Source organism: Dendrobates tinctorius, unplaced genomic scaffold (genome assembly GCF_039654945.1).
Source record: "Dendrobates tinctorius isolate UK_male_01 unplaced genomic scaffold, ASM3965494v1 ptg000082l, whole genome shotgun sequence".
NCBI classification, from domain to species: domain Eukaryota; kingdom Metazoa; phylum Chordata; class Amphibia; order Anura; family Dendrobatidae; genus Dendrobates; species Dendrobates tinctorius.
In genome coordinates this window covers 18,262,808-18,284,292 of record NW_027361750.1, presented here as the reverse complement: position 1 = coordinate 18,284,292, position 21,485 = coordinate 18,262,808, and the positions used below count along the sequence as shown (strand labels likewise).

General features: G+C 44.9%; 1 protein-coding gene across 2 annotated transcripts in view; it reads left to right on the top strand.

Moving 5' to 3' along the window:
• Positions 1 to 21,485, top strand: part of RAB2A (RAB2A, member RAS oncogene family) — a 130,228-nt gene that overhangs the window by 32,788 nt on the left and 75,955 nt on the right. For both annotated transcript variants that reach the window (XM_073583949.1, XM_073583950.1), the window contains exon 3: positions 19,181 to 19,248. In XM_073583949.1, the coding sequence (XP_073440050.1) occupies positions 19,181 to 19,248 (68 nt within the window). The remainder of the gene's footprint in view (positions 1 to 19,180; positions 19,249 to 21,485) is intronic.

Sequence of the window (21,485 nt, the reverse complement as noted above, 5' to 3'; positions counted from 1 at the left end):
ATCCCGTCCTGTCCATCAAACCCTATATCCAAGAATTTGTCCTTTTTTCAACTCCAAATTTACTAAATTGTTGGTGTATGCCTTCATCTCTTACCTTGACTCCTGCACCATCCTCCTCTGTGGCCTTCCTGGTAACACTCTCACACCTCTCCAGTCTGTCCTTAACTCTGCTGCCCGATTAATCCACCTCTCACCCCACTAGTTGTCTGTCGATCCCTGCACTGGCTTTCAATCCCCCAGTAAATCCCAGTTTAATCTACTAACTGATTTAGAAGCAGGAAGCTCATCTGCATAATTCCGGTGCATTCTGGGAAGAGGAGAAGAGTCGCCTTAAGCTGATCGATCGCTGGGACTTGCCTGGTCTCGCTGTTTGAGGACATCGCAAAACCAGGGATTGGAGAAGCAGGAAGCTCATCTGCATATTTCCGGTGCATTCTGGGAAGAGAAGAGTTGCCTTAAGCTGATCGATCACTGGGACTTGCCAGGTCTCATAGACTGCATCAGCAATAGCAATATGGAAGAGAAGAAAATCCACATGGTCACCTGCAACAGATCTTCCGGCCCAAAAACTCAACTTCAAAACTATGTTACAAGGCTGTCCATAATCCATCTTCCTCCATACATCTCCAAACTTATCTCCCGATACCTCCCCACACATAATCTTCGGTCCTCACAAGACCACCTTCTGTCTTGCGTTCCTCACCCAATCACCTCCAAGACACCTGGGCATTCTTTGGAACTCGCTGCACCAAGACGTCCAGTTGGAACCTTCAAAAGGAACCTGAAAACTCATCTATTCAAAAAACGCCTACAGCCTGCAATTACCCCACTACCGGAGCTGCTGCAAGCCCCCCTAACCTCTTGCCTCCATCCCCTGTAACTTGTGGATTGTAAGCCCATGAGGCAGGATCCTCCCCACCTCTGTTCCTGGGAGTCTGTTTACTTAAAAAGTTTCATGTATGTTTTAACCCCTTTTTCATATGTACAGCACCCTGGAATTAGGGGTGCTTTAAATAATGGTCCTAGCCTAGCACCATACACTTGATATCATGCGTTATAGCCCGGACAACCTCTTAAAGGAGACGAGATGAATCTTTATCTGTGATGGTTATGCACAAGTTCTACCATAACATGACCATTAGTACAATTTGAATGTGCTCAGTGTAATTCAGGATGCTTTCATCGAAGTATCTTACCTGAGCAAAGTGCGCTTATCTGAATATGTAAGACCAAAAAAATGGGCCTGCACATCTATTAGTGTAAGTGCAATGTGTACATTTACACTGGCCATATACAGAGAAACGTAGGATAAAAATAATGACTAAATATCTTGTAGTAAGTACATAAATAGTACATGTAAATAACATAGGGTACTTAGCTGACAATATTTTGAGCAAAAAAGCATAAAACCCATCCCACTGGGTACACCTTGTCACAATCAGGATGGTCCCTAACTCTAGTACTTTACTGTGTCAGCAGACCTCAAAACAGATGGGACAGAGCAGGACCCAGACCTGACTGTTTTACACCTGCCCGGGGAAAGCTATACACAGGGTCGGACTGGGGTGCCTATGGCCCACCAGGGGAATTGACTCTAGGGGCCTACCCTATGGCTACCATAAACTGTTTTATTACTTGTTCATTTTTTGGCCTCTCCCACTAAAACGTGTGCCTTTTAGCAAGCTGTACAGTGTGCAAAAGAGAGCGCTCTCAGCCTCCTATATATCGTACAGAGTGCACTCTCAGCCTCCTAAATATTATACAGACTGCACTCTCAGCCTCCTATATATCGTACAGACCACACTCTCAGCCTCCTGTATATCATACAGACCGCACTCTCAGCCTCCTATATATCATACAGACCGCACTCTCAGCCTCCTATATATCATACAGACCGCACTCTGTCTCCTATATATCATACAGGCCGCACTCTCAGCCTCCTGTATATCATACAGGCCGCACTCTCAGCCTCCTATATATCATACAGGCTGCACTCTCAGCCTCCTGTATATCATACAGACCGCACTCTCAGCCTCCTATATATCGTACAGACTGCACTCTCAGCCTCCTATATATCATACAGACCGCACTCTCAGCCTCCTATATATTGTACAGGCCGCACTCTCAGCCACCTATATATCATACAGGCCGCACTCTCAGCCTCCTATATATCGTACAGACCGCACTCTCAGCCTCCTATATATCGTACAGACTGCACTCTCAGCCTCCTATATATCATACAGAACGCACTCTCAGCCTCCTATATATTGTACAAACTGCACTCTCAGCCTCCTATATATCATACAGACCGCACTCTCAGCCTCCTATATATCGTACAGACCGCACTCTCAGCCTCGTATATATCATACAGACCGCACTCTCAGCCTCCTATATATCGTACAGACCGCACTCTCAGCCTCCTGTATATCATACAGACCGCACTCTCAGTCTCCTATATATCGTACAGACCGCACTCTCAGCCTCCTGTATATCATACAGACCGCACTCTCAGCCTCCTATATATCATACAGACCGCACTCTGTCTCCTATATATCATACAGACCGCACTCTCAGCCTCCTATATATCGTACAGACTGCACTCTCAGCCTCCTATATATCATACAGACCGCACTCTCAGCCTCCTATATATTGTACAGACTGCACTCTCAGCCTCCTATATATCATACAGACCGCACTCTCAGCCTCCTATATATCATACAGACTGCACTCTCAGCCTCCTGTATCGTACAGACTGCACTCTCAGGCCATGTGCACACGATGCAGATTTGCAGCGTTTCCGCAGCGGATTTTACCGCGCAGAAACGTTGCATATCCGCATTGTGATGTACAGTACCTTTAAAATGAATGAAAAAAAAAAAACGCTGTGCAGACGCTGCGGATTTTTCCGCGCGGTTTTCCTGCGGTACAAAATCCGCAGCATGTTGCTTCTTTTGTGCGGTTTTCTATCTCCCCTGTTACCAAATCCGCAGGGGGAAAACCGCAATGGAAAACCGCACGAAAACCGCGTGAAAAATGGAAGAAATCCGCAGGAAAAATGCAGGTCATTTGACCTGCGGTTTTCTTCCATTCTGCACGGAAAAATCCGCAGGGCTCAAAACCCCGTCTGCACTCAGCCTCAGCCTCCTGTATCGTACAGACTGCACTCTCAGCCTCCTGTATCGTACAGACTGCACTCTCAGCCTCCTGTATCGTACAGACTGCACTCTCAGCCTCCTGTATCGTACAGACTGCACTCTCAGCCTCCTGTATCGTACAGACTGCACTCTCAGCCTCCTGTATCGTACAGACTGCACTCTCAGCCTCCTGTATCGTACAGACTGCACTCTCAGCCTCCTGTATCGTACAGACTGCACTCTCAGCCTCCTGTATCGTACAGACTGCACTCTCAGCCTCCTGTATCGTACAGACTGCACTCTCAGCCTCCTGTATCGTACAGACTGCACTCTCAGCCTCCTGTATCGTACAGACTGCACTCTCAGCCTCCTGTATCGTACAGACTGCACTCTCAGCCTCCTGTATCGTACAGACTGCACTCTCAGCCTCCTGTATCGTACAGACTGCACTCTCAGCCTCCTGTATCGTACAGACTGCACTCTCAGCCTCCTGTATCGTACAGACTGCACTCTCAGCCTCCTGTATCGTACAGACTGCACTCTCAGCCTCCTGTATCGTACAGACTGCACTCTCAGCCTCCTGTATCGTACAGACTGCACTCTCAGCCTCCTGTATCGTACAGACTGCACTCTCAGCCTCCTGTATCGTACAGACTGCACTCTCAGCCTCCTGTATCGTACAGACTGCACTCTCAGCCTCCTGTATCGTACAGACTGCACTCTCAGCCTCCTGTATCGTACAGACTGCACTCTCAGCCTCCTGTATCGTACAGACTGCACTCTCAGCCTCCTGTATCGTACAGACTGCACTCTCAGCCTCCTGTATCGTACAGACTGCACTCTCAGCCTCCTGTATCGTACAGACTGCACTCTCAGCCTCCTGTATCGTACAGACTGCACTCTCAGCCTCCTGTATCGTACAGACTGCACTCTCAGCCTCCTGTATCGTACAGACTGCACTCTCAGCCTCCTGTATCGTACAGACTGCACTCTCAGCCTCCTGTATCGTACAGACTGCACTCTCAGCCTCCTGTATCGTACAGACTGCACTCTCAGCCTCCTGTATCGTACAGACTGCACTCTCAGCCTCCTATATATCGTACAGACTGCACTCTCAGCCTCCTATATATCGTACAGACTGCACTCTCAGCCTCCTATATATCGTACAGACTGCACTCTCAGCCTCCTATATATCGTACAGACTGCACTCTCAGCCTCCTATATATCGTACAGACTGCACTCTCAGCCTCCTATATATCGTACAGACTGCACTCTCAGCCTCCTATATATCGTACAGACTGCACTCTCAGCCTCCTATATATCGTACAGACTGCACTCTCAGCCTCCTATATATCGTACAGACTGCACTCTCAGCCTCCTATATATCGTACAGACTGCACTCTCAGCCTCCTATATATCGTACAGACTGCACTCTCAGCCTCCTATATATCGTACAGACTGCACTCTCAGCCTCCTATATATCGTACAGACTGCACTCTCAGCCTCCTATATATCGTACAGACTGCACTCTCAGCCTCCTATATATCGTACAGACTGCACTCTCAGCCTCCTATATATCGTACAGACTGCACTCTCAGCCTCCTATATATCGTACAGACTGCACTCTCAGCCTCCTATATATCGTACAGACTGCACTCTCAGCCTCCTATATATCGTACAGACTGCACTCTCAGCCTTCTATATATCGTACAGTAACAGACCACACTCTCAGCCTCCTATATATCGTACAGACTGCACTCTTAGCCTCCTATATATCGTACAGTAACAGACCACACTCTCAGCCTCCTATATATCGTACAGACTGCACTCTTAGCCTCCTATATATCGTACAGTAACAGACCACACTCTCAGCCTCCTATATATCGTACAGACTGCACTCTCAGCCTCCTATATATCGTACAGACTGCACTCTCAGCCTCCTATATATCGTACAGTAACAGACCGCACTCTCCGCCTCCTATATATCGTACAGACTGTACTCTCAGCCTCCTATATATCGTACAGACTGTACTCTCAGCCTCCTATATATCGTACAGACCGCACTCTCAGCCTCCTGTATATCGTACAGGCCGCACTTTCAGCCTCCTATATATTGTACAGACTGCACTCTCAGCCACCTATATATCATACAGGCCGCACTCTCAGCCTCCTGTATATCATACAGACTGCACTCTCAGCCTCCTATATATCATACAGACGCACTCTCAGCCTCCTATATATTGTACAGACTGCACTCTCAGCCTCCTATATATCATACAGACCACACTCTCAGTCTCCTATATATCATACAGGCCGCACTCTCAGCCACCTATATATCATACAGGCCGCACTCTCAGCCTCCTATATATCGTACAGACTGCACTCTCAGCCTCCTATATATCGTACAGACTGCACTCTCAGCCTCCTATATATCATACAGACTGCACTCTTAGCCTCCTATATATCGTACAGTAACAGACCACACTCTCAGCCTCCTATATATCGTACAGACTGCACTCTTAGCCTCCTATATATCGTACAGTAACAGACCACACTCTCAGCCTCCTATATATCGTACAGACTGCACTCTCAGCCTCCTATATATCGTACAGACTGCACTCTCAGCCTCCTATATATCGTACAGTAACAGACCGCACTCTCCGCCTCCTATATATCGTACAGACTGTACTCTCAGCCTCCTATATATCGTACAGACTGTACTCTCAGCCTCCTATATATCGTACAGACCGCACTCTCAGCCTCCTGTATATCGTACAGGCCGCACTTTCAGCCTCCTATATATTGTACAGACTGCACTCTCAGCCACCTATATATCATACAGGCCGCACTCTCAGCCTCCTGTATATCATACAGACTGCACTCTCAGCCTCCTATATATCATACAGACGCACTCTCAGCCTCCTATATATTGTACAGACTGCACTCTCAGCCTCCTATATATCATACAGACCACACTCTCAGTCTCCTATATATCATACAGGCCGCACTCTCAGCCACCTATATATCATACAGGCCGCACTCTCAGCCTCCTATATATCGTACAGACTGCACTCTCAGCCTCCTATATATCGTACAGACTGCACTCTCAGCCTCCTATATATCATACAGACCGCACTCTCAGCCTCCTATATATTGTACAGACTGCACTCTCAGCCTCCTATATATCATACAGACCGCACTCTCAGCCTCCTATATATCATACAGACTGCACTCTCAGCCTCCTGTATCGTACAGACTGCACTCTCAGGCCATGTGCACACGATGCAGATTTGCAGCGTTTCCGCAGCGGATTTTACCGCGCAGAAACGTTGCATATCCGCATTGTGATGTACAGTACCTTTAAAATGAATGAAAAAAAAAAAACGCTGTGCAGACGCTGCGGATTTTTCCGCGCGGTTTTCCTGCGGTACAAAATCCGCAGTATGTTGCTTCTTTTGTGCGGTTTTCTATCTCCCCTGTTACCAAATCCGCAGAGGGAAAACCGCAATGGAAAACCGCACAAAAACCGCATGAAAACCGCGTGAAAAATGGAAGAAATCCGCAGGAAAAATGCAGGTCATTTGACCTGCGGTTTTCTTCCATTCTGCACGGAAAAATCCGCAGGGCTCAAAACCCCGTCTGCACTCAGCCTCAGCCTCCTGTATCGTACAGACTGCACTCTCAGCCTCCTGTATCGTACAGACTGCACTCTCAGCCTCCTGTATCGTACAGACTGCACTCTCAGCCTCCTGTATCGTACAGACTGCACTCTCAGCCTCCTGTATCGTACAGACTGCACTCTCAGCCTCCTGTATCGTACAGACTGCACTCTCAGCCTCCTGTATCGTACAGACTGCACTCTCAGCCTCCTGTATCGTACAGACTGCACTCTCAGCCTCCTGTATCGTACAGACTGCACTCTCAGCCTCCTGTATCGTACAGACTGCACTCTCAGCCTCCTGTATCGTACAGACTGCACTCTCAGCCTCCTGTATCGTACAGACTGCACTCTCAGCCTCCTGTATCGTACAGACTGCACTCTCAGCCTCCTGTATCGTACAGACTGCACTCTCAGCCTCCTGTATCGTACAGACTGCACTCTCAGCCTCCTGTATCGTACAGACTGCACTCTCAGCCTCCTGTATCGTACAGACTGCACTCTCAGCCTCCTGTATCGTACAGACTGCACTCTCAGCCTCCTGTATCGTACAGACTGCACTCTCAGCCTCCTGTATCGTACAGACTGCACTCTCAGCCTCCTGTATCGTACAGACTGCACTCTCAGCCTCCTGTATCGTACAGACTGCACTCTCAGCCTCCTGTATCGTACAGACTGCACTCTCAGCCTCCTGTATCGTACAGACTGCACTCTCAGCCTCCTGTATCGTACAGACTGCACTCTCAGCCTCCTATATATCGTACAGACTGCACTCTCAGCCTCCTATATATCGTACAGACTGCACTCTCAGCCTCCTATATATCGTACAGACTGCACTCTCAGCCTCCTATATATCGTACAGACTGCACTCTCAGCCTCCTATATATCGTACAGACTGCACTCTCAGCCTCCTATATATCGTACAGACTGCACTCTCAGCCTCCTATATATCGTACAGACTGCACTCTCAGCCTCCTATATATCGTACAGACTGCACTCTCAGCCTCCTATATATCGTACAGACTGCACTCTCAGCCTCCTATATATCGTACAGACTGCACTCTCAGCCTTCTATATATCGTACAGTAACAGACCACACTCTCAGCCTCCTATATATCGTACAGACTGCACTCTTAGCCTCCTATATATCGTACAGTAACAGACCACACTCTCAGCCTCCTATATATCGTACAGACTGCACTCTTAGCCTCCTATATATCGTACAGACTGCACTCTCAGCCTCCTATATATCGTACAGTAACAGACCGCACTCTCATCCTCCTATATATCATACAGTAACAGACCACACTCTCAGCCTCCTATATATCGTACAGACTGTACTCTTAGCCTCCTATATATCGTACAGACTGCACTCTCAGCCTCCTATATATCGTACAGTAACAGACCGCACTCTCGTCCTCCTATATATCATACAGTAACAGACCACACTCTCAGCCTCCTATATATCGTACAGACTGTACTCTCAGCCTCCTATATATCGTACAGACTGTACTCTCAGCCTCCTATATATCGTACAGACTGTACTCTCAGCCTCCTATATATCGTACAGACTGTACTCTCAGCCTCCTATATATCGTACAGACCGCACTCTCAGCCTCCTGTATATCATACACACCGCACTCTCAGCCTCCTATATATCGTACAGACTGCACTCTCAGCCTCCTATATATCATACAGACCGCACTCTCAGCCTCCTATATATTGTACAGACTGCACTCTCAGCCTCCTATATATCGTACAGACTGTACTCTCAGCCTCCTATATATCGTACAGACTGTACTCTCAGCCTCCTATATATCGTACAGACTGTACTCTCAGCCTCCTATATATCGTACAGACTGTACTCTCAGCCTCCTATATATCGTACAGACTGTACTCTCAGCCTCCTATATATCGTACAGACTGTACTCTCAGCCTCCTATATATCGTACAGACTGTACTCTCAGCCTCCTATATATCGTACAGACTGTACTCTCAGCCTCCTATATATCGTACAGACCGCATTCTCAGCCTCCTATATATCGTACAGACTGTACTCTCAGCCTCCTATATATCGTACAGACTGTACTCTCAGCCTCCTATATATCGTACAGACTGTACTCTCAGCCTCCTATATATCGTACAGACTGCACTCTCAGCCTCCTATATATCATACAGACCGCACTCTCAGCCTCCTATATATCGTACAGACTGCACTCTCAGCCTCCTATATATCGTACAGACTGCACTCTCAGCCTCCTATATATCGTACAGACCGCACTCTCAGCCTCCTATATATCGTACAGACAGCACTCTCAGCCTCCTATATATTGTACAGACCGCACTCTCAGCCTCCTATATATCGTACAGACTGCACTCTCAGCCTCCTATATATCGTACAGACCGCACTCTCAGCCTCCTATATATCGTACAGACTGTACTCTCAGCCTCCTATATATCGTACAGACCGCACTCTCAGCCTCCTATATATCGTACAGACTGCACTCTCAGCCTCCTATATATCATACAGACCGCACTCTCAGCCTCCTATATATCGTACAGACTGCACTCTCAGCCTCCTATATATCGTACAGACCGCACTCTCAGCCTCCTATATATCGTACAGACTGTACTCTCAGCCTCCTATATATCGTACAGACTGTACTCTCAGCCTCCTATATATCGTACAGACTGTACTCTCAGCCTCCTATATATCGTACAGACCGCACTCTCAGCCTCCTATATATCGTACAGACTGTACTCTCAGCCTCCTATATATCGTACAGACTGTACTCTCAGCCTCTTATATATCGTGCAGACTGTAATTTTGCATCCTATATCACATACAGACCGCACTCTCGGTCTCCTATAATATATACTTTCTATAAGAGGCTTAGAGTGTGGTATGTACAGTATATAGTATGCCGATATTGCGGTATGTACGACATATTGGCCTGGTATATGACATACACGCTGTCGGCCTCCTGTTAGGCCTCCTATGAGACATACAGACTGTTGACCTCCTATTAGCCCCCTATAAGACCTACAGACTGTCGCCCTCTTAGATACTGTACAGACCGCACTCTCTGCCTATGTACGACGTCATACAGGAGGATGATAGTGCTGTCTGTACGGTCGGTATACAGGCCTCATATGACATATTAGGCCACATAAAAGTGTGGTGTGTGTGTATCTTATATAGGAGGCACTGGCAGAGACTGTGATCTTTGATGCTGCATCATGTCATGTGTATGAGCAGGGCCTGTTTTAGGCAAAGTGGGGCCCTAGGCAAAGTTTAAAATGGGGCCCCAAATGCTAACATATTGCACATCACACAGAAGCATTTCAATTGTATTTACATGCTTTGCGTTAAGCCCGCTAAATGAGTGTGATCGACAAAATTGAAGTCGTTTAACACTTGTTTCCCGGCCTCTTTCCACTGTCTGAGAAAGAATGATGGGGACAGAACCAGGGCTGTGGAGGCGGTAAGCCAAACCTGCGACTCCGACTCCTCAATTTCCCTTACACCGACTCCCACATATATTGCTTATATTTAAGTGAAAAATTTATTGTAGTACAATGTGAACATCAGACATTTAATCATTTCTATGATCCAATAATCAAGACATTTATATAGAACATAATATCTATTTATTGGAATACAACTTTAGAACACAAAAAACTGTAATAAATTGTAAATATGTAATACACTGTATACATGTACATGTATACGGTACAGACCAAAGTTTGGACACACCTTGTCATTCAAAGAGTTTTCTTTATTTTCATGACTATGAAAATTGTAGATTCATTCTGAAGGCATCAAAACAATGAATTAACACATGTGGAATTATATAATTAAAGTGTGAAACAACTGAAAATATGTCATATATTCTAGATTCTTCAAAGTAGCCACCTTTTGCTTTGATTACTGCTTTGCACACTCTTGGCATTCTCTTGATGAGCTTCAAGAGGTAGTCACCGGAAATGGTCTTCCAACAGTCATGAAGGAGTTCCCAGAGATGCTTAGCACTTGTTGGCCCTTTTGCCTTCACTCTGCGGTCCAGCTCACCCCAAACCATCTCGATTGGGTTCAGGTCTGGTGACTGGAGGCCAGGTCATCTGGCGTAGCACCCCATCACTCTCCTTCTTGGTCAAATAGCCCTTACACAGCCTGGAGGTGTGTTTGGGGTCATTGTCCTGTTGAAAAATAAATGATGGTCCAACTAAACAAACCGGATGGAATAGCATGCCGCTGCAAGATGCTGTGGTAGCCATGCTGGTTCAGTATGCCTTCAATTTTGAATAAATCCCCAACAGTGTCACCAGCAAAGCACCCCCACACCATCACACCTCCTCCTCCATGCTTCACGGTGGAACCAGGCATGTAGAGTCCATCCGTTCACCTTTTCTGCGTCGCACAAAGCCATGGTGGTTGGAACCAAAGATCTCAAATTTGGACTCATCTGACCAAAGCACAGATTTCCACTGGTCTAATGTCCATTCCTTGTGTTCTCTAGCCCAAACAAGTTTCTCCTGCTTGTTGCCGGTCCTTAGCAGTGGTTTCCTAGCAGCTATTTTACCATGAAGGCCTGCTGCACAAAGTCTCCTCTTAACAGTTGTTGTAGAGATGTGTCTGCTGCTAGAACTCTGTGTGGCATTGACCAGGTCTCTAATCTGAGCTGCTGTTAACCTGCGATTTCTGAGGCTGGTGACTCGGATGAACTTATCCTCCTCAGCAGAGGTGACTCTTGGTCTTCCTTTCCTGGGGCGGTTCTCATGTGAGCCAGTTTCTTTGTAGCGCTTGATGGTTTTTGCCAATGCACTTGGGGACACTTTCAAAGTTTTCCCAATTTTTCGGACTGACTGACCTTCATTTCTTAAAGTAATGATGGCCACTCGTTTTTCTTTACTTAGCTGCTTTTTTCTTGCCATAATACAAATTCTAACAGTCTATTCAGTAGGACTATCACCTGTGTATCCACCAGACTTCTGCACAACACAACTGATGTTCCCAACCTCATTTATAAGGCAAGAAATCCCACTTGTTAAACCTGATAGGGCACACCTGTGAAGTGAAAACCTTTTCCGGTGACTACCTCTTGAAGCTCATCAAGAGAATGCCAAGAGTGTGCAAAGCAGAAATCAAAGCAAAAGGTGGCTACTTTGAAAAACCTAGAATATAAGCATATTTTCAGTTGTTTCACACTTTTTTGTTAATTATATAATTCCACATGTGTTAATTCATAGTTTTGATGCCTTCACAGTGAATCTACAATTTTCATAGTCATGAAAATAAAGAAAACTCTTTGATTGAGGTGTGTCCAAACTTTTGGTCTGTACTATGTGTATATGTGTGTGTGTGTGTGTGTGTATGTGTGTATATATATATATATATATATATATATATATATATATATATATTGTATAATAATAAATTTTCTACAGCGCCGACATATTCCGCAGCACTTTACATTTCAGAGGGGATTTGTACAGACAATAGACATTACAGCATAACAATAATCACATAGATTATAACAAATACCAAGAAGAATGAGGGCCCTGTTCGCAAGCTTACAATCTATGAGGAAAAAAGGGGAGACACGAAAGGTGGGTGGTAACAGTTGCCCTGATTGTATGGACCAGCCATAATGTTAAGTGTGTAACAGTACAGACACAGAGGGCTAATGGATGCATAAAGCATGTGGGAACATGATGCGGGGAACCTAGTTATGGTAAAACTTTTGGCTGTGCCACATAGGTTAATGTGTTGAGGCGGTAGGCCAGTCTGAATAAATGAGTTTTCAGGGCACGCTTAAAATTGTGGGGATTGGGGACTACTCGTATTGACCTGGGAAGTGCATTGCAAAGAATTGGCGCAGCACGTGTATAGTCTTGGAGACGGGAGTGGGAGGTTCTGATTGAGGATGCTAACCTCAGGTCATCAGCAGAACGGAGAGCGCTGGTAGGATGGTATACTGAAACAAGGGAGGAGATGTAGAGTGGTGCTGAGCCATGAAGAGCTTTGTGGGTGAGGGTAATAAGTTTTTACTGGATTCTGGAGTGGATGGGTAGCCAGTGTAATGACTGGCACAATTGTATTCCTTAATTCATGTATTTTATAAATCTTGTGGACTGCACATGATTCATCACGGTCTTCATTCATTAGTAATAGATGCTTTTAAGTATTTACACTTTTTCCAAGCCTAACTAGAGTTAGGGCTAGAGTTAAGCTTAGGGTTAGGCCAAGGTTTAAGGATAGGGATAGGTTTAAGGCTATAGCTAGGGTTGTGTGTGTGTGTATGTGTATATACACACACACTATGACTTATCTCGGCTAAGATAAAGCCTAGATCCTCAGGCTACATTCACACTATGGGCGTAGCCAGGATCAAACCTGGGGGGGGGGCAGAACCTCATACTGTTCCGCAGAATTTCATACTGCACACCTCAGCTGCTGCAGAACCTCATACTTCACACCCCTACACTTGAAAATAATATTTATTCCAACTATCAGTTGATGTTGATGTGTTACTGAAGACGAGCAATGCCAGCTTCCAGGGAGGATGGTGAGATATACTATTACACACTGTATAGTCGACCACCGTGGGGGCCCCTGCGGTGGTCGCCTACGCAGTGTTTAATAGTAATACAGTATGTATAATCTCACCATCCTCCCTGGAAGTGCTGGCCACCTGATGGGGCCCCATTGAGAGGAAAAATAGGTTTCTGGGGGCCCTAACATACTTGGCACTGCCAGCAGTCCTCAGTGATACTGTCCACATGTCAGTATCCCTTTGCAGTCACCAAAAAAATGGCTCCTCACTGTGATTCTAAACTTCATCCTCCCTTATCCTTTTACAAACTCCCTGAAGGGGTGGAGAGTAGTGACATCACACATGTGTGAGCAGATCCCACTCAAATTTACTGCAATCGTAATGTGAGCTACTTGTACATTGGGTTTTCATGGCAAATTACAGCTGCTTCCCCTAGTGTTTTAAAGTGGAAAATATTGAAACTTTTTTAAATCAATTTTCATATTTTACGCCATTAAAAAGAAATGTTAATATTTAAAAAAAAAACATTAGCAGTTTACGATTTTTCAATTGTTGAAAAGCATTTTTTGTATGGCATACGTCCTATAAGTGGTTCCTTTTAAAGCCATGTCTAACTAAAATTGAATTTGAGGGGAATTTTCTGTGGATTTCTGTAATCTAGTTCCCATAGACTTTAAAGGGATTCTGTATCTCTGTGTGCCCCCATTGTCATAAAGAAATGCACATACATTTTGTTGTTTTTTGCTTGATCTTGTCATTAGATTTAATTCTGTCAGAACTTCTTTGTAATGTTGCACCGGAAAGAATGTGCCTACTGCTCCATGTTACTGAGCTGCAGGGACTGTGTTCTTTCTGTGAGCAGGAGACCTCAATGGTGCGTTATTTTGCATGTGTATCGAGTAAAAAGAAAAATGGGCACTGCAAACGGTCGGTCATTTTATTATAGCAGCCATCCAGTTTGTCATAAAACGGTAATCTCATCCATTCCCTCTGCTTTCGGCATGGCCAATTCTGCTGGTCAATCCGAGTGCAGGGGAGTGTCTCAGATTACTGCTGGACAATATGCATGACATAGTCTAAAGCCCTCGTCACACATAGCGACGCACCAGCGATACCGACAACGATATGACCATGTCAGGATCGCTGGTGTGTCGCTACATGATCGCTGGTGAGCTACAAACAGGCAGATATCACCAGCGATCAGGACCAGCGACGACGCGGCTAACAAGCGCGCGCGTCGCTTAGTTACCCGCTGTGTACCTTAGACACCAGCGTGCTGGTGCAGGGAGCTGGTATCCAAGGTAAACAGCGGGTTTCTAAGCACCGCGCGGCGCTTAGAAACCCGCTCTTTACCTTGGATACCAGCGCCAGCACGCTGGTAACTAAGGTACACAGCGGGTAACTAAGTGACGCACGCGGTTAGTTACCCATGGTTTACCTTGGCTTCCAGCTCGCTGATCGATGGTCTCCCGCCTGCCACACGCAGCGATGCGTGCTGGCCAGCGGGAGACCAATGATCAAAAAAATGTCAAGGGCTTTCGAGCACGATCAGCGATATCCGGCGGGGGGGGGGCGGTCCCTGATATGTCACACACAGCGATATCCTGGTGAGATCGCTGTTGCGTCACAAAACTTGTGACTCGGCAGCGATCTCGCTAGCGATCTCGCTTTGTGTGACGGGCTTAAGATGCAATGCTGCCATGTTAGGGGAAAGATGGCTGAAGGATGCCCAACTGATTAACGTATGGCACAACCCTTTTGCCATAAACAAACTTTCACCTGACCACCATTCTACCTCCATTGGATCAGGTATAATTTCTAGGATCTTGGTATCCTGACACACATTGCGTGCTGCCTCCTTATGGTGTTTCCATGATCCTTCATTGCTTCATTAGATCCATTTATACTGTAACATACTTACTAGCTTTAGCCAGAATGTCTGTGCCTTTTTGTATGATGTGCACATTTTGTATTATTTTGGTGACCACAGATTTCTCACTGTGAACTGCGGTGAACTCACCGCTGCCCCGTGAGACTTTTTTTCTCACTGTGCTAGCGGTAATCTCGCAGAGTTCACCGCAGTTGGGGGACCCAGCTGGGATCGTAGCCTCAGTGACTTGCGGTAACCTTGATGATGTCACCGCTAGTCACTGAGGCTAAGCTTGCTGCACTCATTCCCCAGTGGTTTTCGGCCTGGACAGTCGCATCTTGGCACCGTCCAGGTTGAACACCATTTATCCCAAACATGGATTACGGCGTGGGACAGAACGATGGACATGTGAGGGGTACGGTTGTTTTTTTTTCTATTTTTTTACAGGAGACCATGGCTTCAGTTGAATGAGCAATAGGGGTTTATTTTTAAATAGAAGTTTTTTTTTATTTCAAATAAAGGACTATTCTTACTGTGTGTTTATTTACTATACAACTCTAGGATTAGTAATGAATAGGCGTCTTATAGAAGCCTCTCCTTTACTAAGGTGTGTGCTTAATATCACCGGTAAAATCTGGGGGATGGGACCTCCTGTCAGGGAAAGTAGACTCCAGTGATACTGACCAAGGGTCCATCCTCCTTAAAGAGTAAAAGAAAATACCTAGTTTCTCTGGCAATGAGAGAAACCAGATCAGATATTGCAAAGGATGATGTTACGTTCATGTTAGTGTATTGAATGGATAAAGGTAAATGTTTGAATCATTCTGACATTATACTATGATACTAGATGGAGGCCGGTAATGTCACGATGGGGGCAGGCTAAAAGACAGTACTGACATTACAGCAGGAGATCACAGATGATACATTTTGTGAGGTAAAATATTGTTTAAAAACAGTCAGTGAAATATTTTACCTCACAAAATGTATCCTCTGCAATCCCCTGCTGTAATGTCAGTGCTGTCTTTTGCTTCCTCCCCTGCCCAGGAGATGTGGTACGGTCAGACACAGACAATTTTAAAAATTAACTTTCGTTCTTTGGAAAACCCCTTTAATGTGACCAGCTTCCTCTGTCTGTAGACATGTCGCACATCTGCCGCCGGGATCAGCCGAATGATTCACTGCACCTGCGTGGAGTTCGCGCAGGCGCAGTACAACGGTGTTCCTCTGGTGGTACCGCGCAAGAGGCTGTGTGTGAGAGAGTGTGCTCCTCCTATACAAAGATGGTGGCGGTCATTGAATCATTCGGCTGATCCCGGCGGCGTGTTTGCGACACTGTTACGCTGGTGGTTCCGCGCAAGAGGCTGCGAACGGCGTATACAGTGTGTGGTGTGTACAGCATATAGTGTGTGTGGTGCGTACAGCGTATGCAGTGTGTGTGGTGTGTATGGCATATACAGTGTGTGTGTGTGTGTGGTGCGTACGGCATATACAGCGTGTGTGTGGTGCATACGGTGTACACAGTGTGTGGTGCGTACGGCATATACAGCGTGTGTGTATGGTGCGTACGGCATATACAGTGTGTGTGTGGTGCGTACGGTGTGCACAATGTGTGGTGCGTACGGCATATACAGCGTGTGTATGGTGTGTACGGTGTGCACAGTGTATGTGGTGCGTACGGCATATACAGCGTGTGTGGTGCGTACGGCATATACAGTGTGTGCGTACGGCATATACAGCGTGTGTGTATGGTGCGTACGGTGTGCACAGTGAGTGTGTGGTGCGTACGGCATATACAGCGTGTGTGCACGGTGTGTGTGTGGTGCGTACGGAATATACAGTGTGTGTGTGGTGTGTCACAGTGTTCCACTGGTGGTACCGCGCAAGAGGCTGGCACCTCCAGCAGTTTCCATATTGAGACACCCATCACTTGGGTGTCCCAATATGGCGGTCGGTGAATTTCCTTCGCTTGGAATTCTGGGATCCGGACACATCTGGACAGTGTGAATGTGAAGTCATTACAAGGTAACGTATATATTAGAAGATCATATGCTTGCAACTTTAATCCTGTGGAATCTTTCAATAAGAAGAGTTTAAAAAAAAAAAAATATATTGCAAAGGACAACTGTCATGGAATGAGAAGTGTTGAACAAAAGATATGATACGGCTCAACACAAGTCACCCAATCATGAAAAAGCGATCTTGTATGCGGATGAGTGCGTGGGACAGATAGATGTAGTAAAATATTAGAGGTATAGGACCTTTCCTTCATCCTGTTTGGGGAGTGAAATTGAAACCTATGCACACCTCTAGGGGCAATAAGGTGTCAGACCCTCAGGGTCAAAAGAAATGGGAATATGTAACAATAGATAGGTAAAGGACCATTCCTTTTATCCTGTTCCTACAGTGGGTCTCCAGTGATCTGATACTGAGCATCAGTTATCAGTATTTGTATGCCTGGACACTCCCTTTAACAGATTTTGTTTGGTTGGCTTCCCTGACAAAATTAATGGTTCACAAGTAGTGTAATGATCCCCTGATTGCCCCTGGGGGACACATTTTTAAGAGCAATGACATAAAGTCCTATAGAACTGCTGCACGAGGGTAAATGCAGAAGTGATACAATAAAATCATTTTTTTCCTATCCTGATAGATGGCAGTGTGGCCTCATTACATCCGGAGGTCGCAGTGTCTGCTTGGAGCTGACAAACACAAGTGCTTGGGATTTTCTGTTGAGCACAAGGTTTCTCATCCGTCAGTGATTCGTGTCATGTGTTCAGCATGTATGGAGCTCCTGTTACTAGCTGGCAACGTTAATTGTGAGAGATGTTATGGGATCAAATGGATGAATGAGCATTTTTTATTTTCTTGCCATCTTTTGCAAGAGAAATTATAGCGTTCCTTTCATCAGTCTGTCTGGGGCTGCCCTTTTTATGTAATAAGAGCTGGCGTTCCCAGAATGGTGACTTTAATAAATATCACCTGTTAACAAGTGTCCAGAAATCACACTATGTAATAACGCAAAATTTGGATTACTTCTGGCCATTTTTGTTAACAGTTGATATTTAGAATCATCACCAATCCACCAGTGATGCCCACACTCTTTATATATAAAAGGCAGGCGCAAATAGGTGCTCGTAGTGTACTGCAGGATCATCTACCTGCTGTAAACTTGGCCATGCTCTTCATATATTTTGGCTAGTAATATAAGACAGAAGTTGTCCTTTTTTTGTAGATGGCACATGAGGCTTTACACATTGTCCTTTAGCGTAAAGAAGTTTTCTTGCAGTGAAAAATTATTCTTCAAAGAGCTCTGACTGATTTAAAGAAATAAAATAACTGATACTCGACGTTCCTTATTGAATTCTCACCGTTCAGCACACAGTTTTCTCTACTGGTCTCTACTTCGTGGTCGTGTCTCATGCTGTCATCATCAACACATTGGAATTGACAGGATGCTTTGCTGAGGCCGGTCACCATTACTGCCACTGATTGGACAACTGGACATTTCCTACCATTTTTTTGTGTGTTCGAGATTTGACGGAAAGTAAAGGCAATAGTTGATCTGTGAGGTTCGGTGCACACATTCAAGGCAGTGTGTTTTGTATTAGGATGTTTTTCTGTAAATCATAAAGAGTTCTGGAAATGCCATATTGAATGCATAATCATCAATAAGGAGTCACTTGCATAGAAATAAAATGTAATTATTCCTTAGGTGGGATAAAAATAAACCTTAGCGCATTTCCCTTATAAAATGTGCAGTCACTAAGCTCCTTCGCAACTCGGCGTTCCTGACGTGTTGGACGTGCTCTGTATCGGTCCTCGGAGGACTTGAATTAGCGCTGAACTTTGACCCCTTAATTATAAAGTCCCCTGTCTGCATTCAGATTCTGGATTATCACCACAGAACAATGAAAATAGTTGCAGAAAAAGAAATGTTAACTTTCTTATTTTTAACTTTTAGGTGTAGAATTTGGTGCACGAATGATAACAATTGACGGCAAGCAAATTAAACTTCAGATATGGGACACAGTAAGTGATGCTTCTGAGAACACTGTTCTGTATGTTTTCAAAAGTTGTCAGGTTCAGTTATGAAATTAGACCTTTTCTGAATGATTTTGACCTGAATTCAAACCTAACAGTGAACTGTTAGTTGGCTCTTGTCTCTATTATATCAGAGATTTCCTTTTACTGCTACATATAATTAATGCAAAAAAAGCTTCAGTACTTTGAAGCATTATTTTTACCAAGCTAAAGATACAGAATGTTTTACGCAAATTTTCTAATGTTTATTTAGAGGAAACTTGGCAACAATTCCAATAACTAAAACATGTCTAAAACTATTGCGAATTATAAACCGTTTCAGAAATCGCACTATAACATTTCACACTATAACATATAACATTTTATAACATTCATTGACAACTTTTTTTTTGCTTATCTCTTGTACTCCTGCATCGGATCATCTCTTACAATTGTCCAACAGTAATCTGCAAGCATTGATAGATTCCATTTTCCTTCATATCTTTTCGACATAGCCGCAGTATCTTGGTGAAATCTCTCACCAGGCTTTATTTCAGTTTGGTGTGAAAAAGTCTAGTTGCAAATGTAAGAAATGAATCTTGCACACACAGGCCATTTACATAGGCCTCCAACTTCCGGTGACAGATTCCCATTAAGGACATGTTATAGCCAAGAACCTTATTTTTTTAGGAGATTTTCTACCAACTCGCCAGTTATCTGCTCTTGAGTTTCCCAAGAAATTAGTTACCACTATTGCGAATGCCACCCATGCAGCTTTTTCCTTGCCCTGCAACAAACGGAGAAGCTTGCGAGTCTGAGGTCCAATAAAGTTTCCTTCCTTTATCTTTGCTTTGCTCAACCTTGAAGTGAATGTCTGAGAGGCAAGTCGCTTTTATTGTAGTGATATTCTGTTGCTTGATTATCCCACTCACACAGAAAATAGCAGTACTTTGTGTTTCCACCCTGGAGATCATGTAAGAGGGCCACCAACTTTAAGTAACCACAGAGGGGCCACAAATGGTGGTAATAGTTCAGGCATCTCAACATCTGCTTCATGTTGTCATAGATTTTTCATGCAATATCCGTGTGTGGTTCTACCATTATTCCCCAGCAACATGCCCGCTGTCTTGGGGGTCATACTTGATTCAGAGCTTTCTCATCCCCCACATCCGATCACTGGCTCGCTCTTGTTATCTGCACCTCAAAAACATTTCTAGAATACGACCTTTTCTTACTTTTGATTCTGCAAAAACTCTTACTGTTGCACTTATTCATTCTCTTCTGGACTATTGCAACTCTCAACTAATTGGTCTCCCTCTTAACAAATTCTCCCCTATCCAATCTGTCTTGGATGCTGCAGCCAAGATCATATTCCCCACCCACCGTTCCACCGATGCCTCTACCTTGTGCCAGTCATTGCACTGGCTACCCATCCATTCCAGAATCCAGTATAAACTTATCACTCTCACCCACAAAGCATTCCACAGTTCACCACCACCCTACAGCTCTTCCCTCGTCTCAGGCTACCACCCTACATGTGCCCCCCTTTCATCTAATGACCTGAGGTTAGCATCCTCAATAATCAGAACCTCCCACTCCCATCTCCAAGACTTTTCACGTGCTGCTTCAATTTTTTGAAATACACTACCCAGAATAATACGATTAATCCCCAATCCCCACAGTTTTAAGCATGCCCTAAAAACGCAGACTGGCCTACTGCCTCAACGCATTAACCTAACTATACCTGTGTTGCCTATTCAATATTTTTACCATAACCAGGTTCCTCGTATCACGTTCTCACGCGCTTTATGTATTTAATAGCGCTCTGTGTCTGTACTGTTACATATTCTGGCTGATAACCGGTTCATGCAGCATTACATGAACATTCGATATCTTACACTATGGCTGGTCTGAAAATGAGAGCAATTGTTACCACCCACCTTTCGTGTCTCCCCTTTTTTCCTCATAGATTGTAAGCTTGTGAGCAGAGGCCCTCATTCCTCTTGGTATCTGTTGATTTGTGTGATTATTGTTATGCTGTAATGTCTATTGTCTGTACACGTTCCCTGTAAAATGTAAAGTGCTGCGGAATATGTTGGCACTATAGAAATAAAATTATTATTATTATGTGGACTGCATAACCAACTGTAATTGAGGTAGCGCATTGCCATTATGCAGCAAGATGGTTTTTATGGTTTTGGACAAATCTGACGATCCTCCGTTCTTGTGGATTATGACTTATCTCC